At 52.1% G+C, this 8865-nt stretch overlaps 1 protein-coding gene across 1 annotated transcript in view; it reads right to left on the minus strand.

Moving 5' to 3' along the window:
- PAPPA2 (pappalysin 2) overlaps positions 1-8593 on the minus strand; it is a 122865-nt gene extending 114272 nt beyond the window's left edge. Inside the window, exon 1 of the mRNA XM_085299691.1 lies at positions 8580-8593. Within this exon, the coding sequence (XP_085155817.1) occupies positions 8580-8593 (14 nt within the window). The remainder of the gene's footprint in view (positions 1-8579) is intronic.
- Positions 8594-8865: the final 272 nt, after the last annotated feature.

Here is an 8865-nt window from a genome sequence, read left to right on the forward strand (position 1 = left end):
CCCCTAAGTTGTACCATGTCTGTGTTTTCCTCCTGTTGTAGCTTGGCTGTGACATCATGTGCCTGCCCACCTCGCCTCCATCCTCCATCCCACTCCTCACCTACGAGGGGGAGGAAGGGAAGGAGGAAGGCGGGAGAAGGACCCCCCGGCAGCCCTCCTCTCGGAGAGGGGAGAGGTGGTCTCGGCGTCCGCCTGTGAAATCCACGGGACGGAGAGACCGAGGGTCCCCCCTCAGCCGGAGATCTCAAGGGACTTTGCTTCTTTTTCTTTTCCTGTTTTTGCCCAAACAGTGATCCCATCTGTTTGACATGTGCGGAAAGGTGGGCTGGAGGCAAGTTAGCTGGGCGAGAGGAAAAAGCCGTGTCCAAAGCAAAACCCTATCAATCTACCAGCCTACACACAGCTGCCTCCCCCYGCCAGCCTCCACACACAGGGAGAGAAATCGCACCACGAGAGCCGCAGCAGTGGGAAACGTGTCTGACCCACCCACGGTGCCAGAGGGTAAGGCACGGGTGCTGCCAAGGGAAAGCCATTTAAAAAATACGAGTGAGAAAACAAACTTCCGAAGTTTCCTATTTGTTTCTGAGAAGCTGTCACACAAGCACACGGCTCGGGAGGTTAGGTAGGCTCCGTTTGGAAACCTCAGCAAGAAGGGATTTTTTATTATTATTATTATTATTATTTCACTCCAAAACACTATCTGTGGCGGTCAGTCTGAAGCAAGGTTGCCAACGAAAGCTGGGAGGCCCCTTCTAGGGTACAGGCTTTCAAACCGGCGAGGCAGGAGGGAACAGATTTAAGAACAAACAGCAGGAGCTGGCTGCATTTTTTTTTCTTCTCAAGGTGGGAGGGTGATGAGAAGGGGTGTGGGGGGCTGGTGCTTTGGGGGGGGGGACAGGAAAAATATCAGTGCTGGAAAATGTTGACGGCTAGGAGGGGTGAGCAAAATGCTTTGACAATCCCCTGTAAAGGAGAAGGTAACCATATAGAGAGGTAAGGGTATAGGGAGGATGAACTAGAAGGCACACTGAGAGAAAGAGAGGACACACACGGGGCAAACAAGGACAGGCAGAGCATTAATTACTCGCTCTACAAGCTAGAGTAGGACCAGAGGAGGAAAGGAGAAGCATGCGTTGGGGTGTGAACAAAATCCAAACACAACAAGAACACCCATCGCTTACAGGGAAGCAGAGAGAGAAGAGGTTTCCAGCTCTCCTGCCAACGCAGGTTGGCTGCAGAGCACGCACCAAGCGCGCAGCAGTACCTGTCCACCTCGTGCTGCCGTCGACGCGCGAAACAAGATAACCCAGTCCCGCACTTGGCATYGGAAAAATGGCCCAGCAAAAGTGTTGTCCTGGGGTAAATGCCAGCAATTATTGCTTATAATGCGTATTCATTTAGGAATGAACTGAGCTCCTGATATCCCTGTCTACCAGGGCTTGATAAAAGCAAATCCCATGGGACTGCTTATTTGGAATGGTGGTGACCTTATTAAGTGGTTATTAATCATCTTGCCGTGCAACACCCYATGAAACACAGGCATTGGACAAGGAGCCTGGACTCCAACGAAATAAGAGCTGAGAGACCCTGAAAAGTGTGGTCTGTGATCTCAGAGGTTCAGCAGAACGGGGCTCCGCAGGGACAGCCTGTCTGGGACAGATCCAGGCATCGTAGCAATAAAACCCTCCAAAAATGCGCCCAAATGAGGCCTCTATATATAGGCTCTGGACTGGACGAAAGCAAGCTCTGCTTGCTTGACGAAATGACACCCGGAAACAAATACTTCTGCTGTTTGTTGGACTCCTACTCAGCAAGAGCCGCGAAGGACTGAAACCCCACTGAGGAGTCCCTGTCCAGTGGGGAGAGACTGATTTGTTGCTCCCCTCCACATCCAGTGAAAGCTCTCCATCTCTGCTGGCATTATGCCTTGGGATTGAAGCACGTGGGCACAGTGGGCATCTCATAGCACAGAAGAAGCGAGCAAGCAGCTGGTTTATTGGGCAGCTGGACTTTCCCTCACAAGGATGTTTAACCAGGCAATGAGAAGAGGTCGGGCCCTGCCCAAGATCAAGACGAATTAGCACCTTTGCAGACCTTGCAGCAAAAGCCAAGGCCACCGCAGGGTTGCTAGCAGCTCGCCCACCACCACCGAACAGCCAGATGTTGCAGAAGAGACATGCTAGTGGCACTGCCTGCACCACCTCCATGGATCCTGGAGCATCCCATGGGACCTTGATCCACCCTGCAGCCTTCAGAGATAGATGAGAGCAAGACTAGCTGTAATGACCCAAGCCAAGGCTTTCCTCATCGATGCTGTAGCCCCTCAGATGGCCCTGCCTGGCCTGGCTGAGCCCGAGTCTGGCTGGCTCGGGAGCTGCAGAATTTAAGAAACCCCCAGAGCAGACAGCAGAGCACATTAATCATTACCTCGCGTTGGCTCTCACATGCTTTTCATTGACACGCACGCAGGTTTGCATCGCAGCCGCTGCCTCCGCTGCCAAGACGAGGCCCCGAGGAGCTTGGTAAGGCCACAGTGGATAAAAGCAAGTCAGGGCACACTACCCTGGGCCAGCTCAGCATCTGGCAGAAAAGACGCCACGGAGCTGAGGGCAGAGATGCCAGGGTGTTGTTCCCATCCCCAGCACCACTTCAGGCTACAAGGAAAATTGGTTCCTGTAGTTTTGTTTTGTTTTCYGAAAAAAAAGGGGGGCAATTAGGTTGACCAGTGTTCTTGGGTGTAACGAATGCAGAGCGTGCAAGCCAACACGGGCCTCGGGGATGCCCGGGCTTTGGTTCAGACCCCTCAGAGAGAGCCTTGAAGGCGGCACAGGCAAGGGACTGGGAACAGAAACTTTTGAAATGCATACTGTAGATATTTAAAACCATGGCCAACTTTGCCAGCAGCACAGACACGGCGAGTTGAGCTGCGTGTTTCCAGTGACTGGGTAGTATTTTGTCTACCCAGCAGACAAGGATAAACACTGGCACACAGAGATTTTTGCTGAGTAAAACCTCATGAGGGTGGCAAGACATATGGGGAAGAGCCTCCCCCTTTGCTCTTTGCCACAGACGGTCATTAAATTATTGCCAGCATCAGGCTGTGACTGCCCAGAAGGTGCCAGAAAATCAAAGTGCTAAGGACAGAGACCAAAGAAGCTGCCATGGTCCAGCCTCCCTTTGCCCACAGCAAGGGGAAGGGGGACGGAGCAATTTCTTCTTGCCACTGTTGCTGTCACCAGGCCAATAAAATAGCAGTTGAGCTGAAGCTGCCTTTTTATTCAACCCATATCGTGCTTCCCAAAAGAGGCTCTGTGTCCATCTTTCTGCTGGTGCTTGCTGGCGTTTGCAGATGCGAGAACACACTCCAGCCGCCTCTATCTCCTGCTGCTCTGTGTCCAGTCCTGCTTTGCRGTGTGTGCCACACATCATTGCCATCTGGCTCTCCAAGATGCCAGGGTAGCTGCAGCGCACCCTCGGCATATGCTCCTCAGAGGTTTCGTGTCTCAGGAAAGCAGGACGTGCACCTGTGAGAGGTCCTAGCTCAAAGCTCAACTCCCTTGCCACGGCAGTGATGGCTTTGCATCCTCTGGGGCTCGATGCATACAACATCTGGAGAGAGGTGCCCACGCCAGCTGCAGTTTGAAACCACATAGCCAATTGGCTGGTGCTCAGGAATAAGAAGCAGGGTGTAAGACAGGAAGATGAAGCAGAAGAAAGTGGTGGCGCATGGGAGAGGGTAGATTTGGCTGGATATTCCTCACCCCTTACCTACATGTCACTCTTCCTGGCATGTTTGTGTGTCCTTGCTGCGTGCTTCTTGCATCCCGTGGGCCGAGTCTGCAGGTCTCTGCAGCTGGGGCTATTTGGGGCGGGTGGCTCTTGCTCTCAGCCACAGAGAGCCTGATTTAGCAAGTCCACCACCACTCGGCAAGAGCAGCGGGCCCACACTGAGCCCCAGGCCAAACTGTCCCAAGGAGGGGAGTCTCATACGCCCATCGAAGAGACATGCTGGTGACAATCGGCGCGGGCCCRGGGCTGCGGGGTCACATCCTGGCACAGAGACTGGGCTTCCTAACACATCCTCAGCCATGCCACAGGTAAGGTGGAGAGCAGCAATCTCGCTGGAGCTGGGGCCGAGCTGTGCCACCCCCACTTCCACGCCTAGGAGACAGGGTTGGCTGTCAAGAGCCGTCAACAAAAGCCTTCRTCTCCCTCCGTGCTTTAGGAAACACTGGAGATCTCGACATGGGAAGAAAGAGACCGGGAGAATCTAGCTTTTTGTTTGTGGCCAGGCAGCCAAATCCGGCAAGCCCGAGACAGCAAGCATCAGCAATCAAAGCAGCGCGCGACAGCCGACTCCGCTGAGGGGCACAGCCCAGCCAAGCCCTCCCCTCCTCTCCCTCCCAAGTTCAGCTTCTTTTCCCAAGCAGATTAGGAGCGTGTTCAAACGCTCAGGACCCCCAGAGGTCAGCGACTCTGGCCTTGCGCACAAGAGGTTTGCTTGGGAACTCGCTGAGTTTCCTGCTTCTGGTTGGTCTGGAGATAAGCCCTGGGGTGCAGCCACAGCCGATGCCAGCTCCGGCAGGGATCCGCAGCTGCACACTAAAATAGGCAGCAGAACCTCCACAGTCCTCTCGCTTGTGCATTTACGCCCTGCAGTTGGGCTTTCCTGTCTAGTAAGGGCTAGCTGACAGCCGTCGCTCTTCCTGCCGCTGCAGSCCTCCTAAGGGCTCTCTGGTCTGGATTCTCCAAGGTCTGATAGGAAGGCTGAGCTCCCCCTGCAGCCCTTCGACCTGGGGCTGCTAGTAGGGACTCCTCGCYCTACTTTTCATGACAGTAGTTTCTCCAAGCCCCTCTGCTAAATTTGGCCATAACTGACTAAAGAGTTCAAAAAAGGGATGCATACAACCTCAACTCTTTAGCAACTGAGCTCTCAAAYAAGAATGAACTTCAAATAATAGCAAAAAAGCAGCAGTCCAAGGATATGTCTTCTCCATCATTCTTACATCCATCTCCCCAYATTTGCTTTAAAACCACCTAGCGTGTGGACAGCTAGTGGCATAGCTACAGCAGCAGCATCAGGAGCCCCCGGAGGAAGYCGATCGACTGGGCTCCCCTCAGTACCTGAACTAGCTGAGGCAGTTTAAAGCTGATTTGGCARATTGCCATCAGGTGTAGCTACAGGAGCTAGTTCAGTGCAACCTCAGCTATTGCACTGGAGCCCTGGGCTACTGGAGCTCGTGCAGGGCTGCGCTCCGAAGGACTCTTGCAAGCCTCCAGTAAAAATGATCTGCTTCCCCTCTGAAGATGGGAAGCAGTGGCAACGATTCCCCGTTGTCCCCTCCCTGGCCATGGAGCTTGTCCCTGCAACTACCTCGGTGTGTCGCCTGCACAGCCACAAGGATGCAGATGCTCAGGACAGCAGTTCTGTCCCTAAGTAGTAAAGACATTCCCTGCACAATAGCCTCCAGGGGTCGTTCCGCACCCTGGAGTTTTACATTTCACCAAGAGTTTGCAAGATGCTAAATTAAGATCATCTAGAGAACAGACCATGACCTTTGCCAGATGGGGTGTCTTAGATATTGAAAATTATTCCAACTGCTCACAAAAGGCAGGGAGTTATCTGCCTTTACGTAATGTAGCTCTTTAGCAAAAAGGAAAAAGGAAAGCATACATGAAAAAGCTAAGCAGGCAAGGTTGGGAATCAGCCTTTCACTTCCACTCAGTCACTGTCATTTGGGAATTTCAGCCCCATTAGGTTCAGATTTTTCAAGTGCATCTCAGCATCCCAGCTAGGTGGAAAGCATCTGCCAGACAGAAGCGATCAGAGAGGCATGATGCTGCGTGGCTCCCGTGCCAGGGGCAAAGGCAGGATCCTGAAGGACGTGAAGAGGCAGGCACCTGAGAGAGATACAAGTACAGCTCGGTCCAGAYGAGACTTCCAAAATCTCAGCACGAGGCGAGCTGTGCGCTGGTGGCAGGTGCTCCAGGAGAGCACCACGCTTGCAGCAGCCCAGGTGGTAAATCCCGGCGGAATAATTACATGACCTTGCCRTATTTTCAAAGGCCCTATGCCAATACCAACATCCATTGGTTAGTCCYCCTTCAACGTGCAGCTCACATGACAGCATCTCTTCCCCAGGTTAAAATGACTTTCTCTGTGTGAGTGTCAGTGCAAACAAGCCTTGCTGTCTCCACATAGTCTCCACTTTGTCTTTTCCATTTGTATACAATTTCCACATGTTGTCCAGGCAGAAAAGCCATTTGCTAAATGAGCATGAGAAAGTAAATAAAATATAAAAGGAACATTTAATCTGGAACAGGTATTTGAAGAATTGGGGGGGGGAGGAAAGGGCTAGTGCTACCTCATCTACAGTGGCTGAGAAGCGAGTATTCACAGGTGCAACTCCCAACTGTTGCTGAAAAATCCCTTTTGAACATCTCACCATCTAACCCGTACTGGGTTCAGGGACCAGCTGCTGCAGCAAGAAATGCAGCAGGAGCAAAAGAGTGGGTTGCCAGGGGAGGCGAAGGGTTGCATTTGTTAACTTYGCTCCCCTTTTTTCTTAAGGTAGAGCAGGACTTTGGCACTCCTTGGCACTGAGGCACGTCCTAATTGCTGGTCCAAAACTTACACTGTCATCGTGACATCCTGAATCTGCTCCTGGGTCAGCTGGGAGAACCTGCTCTACGATTTGGCAGTGAGCAATAAAAAGAAGTGTGAAAGAGTCAGACTCTTAAAAKCTGGCCAGTGGGGCTTTAAATATTGGGGTTTCAGACAAGTTTATCACAACAAGGAAACACCTCTGCCCTCCTCACTCATTTTTAGAAGACACAAATAAAAATAGATGCCCAAGGAAAGCTGCAGGCTCGTGGTCCGTGCTGCTGTCTCAGCAAGTACGGCAGCGTGAGGGAATACATCACATTCCTGCCGGCCGGCTGCCTAGGCGGCTTTCTGCCTCTAGCCGGGCTTTGCTGCCGGAGTCTGTGCTGTTCAGTGAGTTCGTGTCCCATCACCTGGGCAGGTCTGAGCCCTGCGGGGGAGCCTGCTACCTGGCAGGGGGGCAAGGGGAAGGCTGCAGCTGGAGAGACGGAGGAACGGACGAGCACACGCACATACTCGCACACACACACACATATGCCTATTTGCCCTTTTTGAGTAAGAGGAAAGAGTGGTTATCCCACGCTGGGCAAAAGACATCTYCTGGTTTCCACTGGGCAAGGAAGGAGACCAAGAGACAAATTCTAGGAAGTGCTGCTTGGCACCGCCTACAATTTTCCAGTTGTTTCTTCATTTGGTTGTTGCAACCATAATTTCCAGTGCCAACTATCCRATCAGTTTGATTTTGCCCATATTGTGGGCCATGCTCCCACAGATCCCAWGTACTCTTATTATTACTGGGGATTTCTGTCAATATGAACAGTTCTGGTAACTTTTTTCCATGTTATTTATCCCCTGCCTACAATGCAAACTACAGAGCTCCTCTCTGTTCTGACAAAACACTTCTCCCCATGGTGCTCTTCTTGGACCTGCTGAAGAAGCYTGTCCATGTCCTGCAGTGCCAGTGAGACCAGTATCTTAGTACCCACGAGTCTGATCTCTTCAACATATGTACTTGGAGCCGGAGGCACCAAGAGGACTGCTTCCCCCACCCTTTGCCTCTGAAGTAGAGGACAGCTAGGAGAACCTCTGCATTTGCTGGAGGATAGGCACTGCCATATCATGTTATCTGAGCTGGTTAGCAGCAGCTCACGTAAGTCTTGGCTTTGGGCTCATGAGCTCTCGGCCTCCAGTCTCTGTCTAGCAATGGTCCCGTGGTYATGGCCGCATACCCTCTGGCTTGCCTCAAGGCACAGGGGCATTCGCTCTAGCTTTACTCTGAGGCTATTTGGCACCTTAGCTCCTGAGACGTGTGTGCGGATGTTCCATGAGCCACTGGGTAAAGTCTTTCCAGTCAAGCATGGAGATTACAGGGTGCTTGTTGACATACCCTTCCTAAGCAATTCTCCAGCCCTACTCCTAAATCCAGTGCTCAGGAGTCACTTACAGCTCAATGTATCCACCCCAGCAGAGACCTTCATGTATCCTTCCTGCAGCTCACATTGCTGTGCCCAACACCACAGCTCCGTGTGCATCACCAGTATCATCCTTTCTCTCTTTATCTTGGCTTCAGCTGGGCACCGTGAAGAATGTGTTTTTAGGAAAGCAAGCCATGTCCCACATTGTTTCCCACAGTAGGGCCAGAAGGACAAGGTCATGGTAGAGGAGCTCCAAGGATTCTGCAGTCTCCCGCTCTCGCTGCCAGCTGCAGGCTGTGCTTCAGAAACATCTTCCTCAACTTTGGTGTCCTTCCTGCTCTTCCTCCTTGGATATCACCAAAACTCACCTTCATATGGCTCCCCACAGAAGCCATGCAGATCCTCTCCTGTTTTTTCAGAGCAGCCCAGTGCCTTCCAGAGCCTTGCATGCTCCACTTGCACACAAACTGTTCTTCTAGAGCACTTTCTTCTCTCCCAGGGGCCTCCAGACAGGGAGCAAAGAGCATCTTCTACTACAACCTGTCACCCAACGGTCTCACCATAGGTCCACCATTGCGTGCTGCCCTCAGCCAGAGTACAGCCATCCCAGTGACCACTGAATCCGAGTGGAGAATTGTGGACATGCCGCTTCACAGCAGGAGAAAAAAAAAAAGGAGGTTGGGCTGGAGGAATGTAAAGGTTGAAGCCTCATCTTGCTACAGTATCAGCACKCAGGCTTTCATGTGACCAGCCCTCTTAGTTCAAGCTGGCTGACAGTGCAAAAAAACCCAGGCCAAGCACCTCCAGCAAAATCCCTTAGTATAAATGCAGTGGTACCCATAAGCG

The sequence above is a fragment of the Rhea americana genome, unplaced genomic scaffold, assembly GCF_003343005.1.
Source record: "Rhea americana isolate MKP2758 unplaced genomic scaffold, rheAme1 scaffold_151, whole genome shotgun sequence".
Taxonomy (NCBI): Eukaryota; Metazoa; Chordata; class Aves; order Rheiformes; family Rheidae; genus Rhea; species Rhea americana.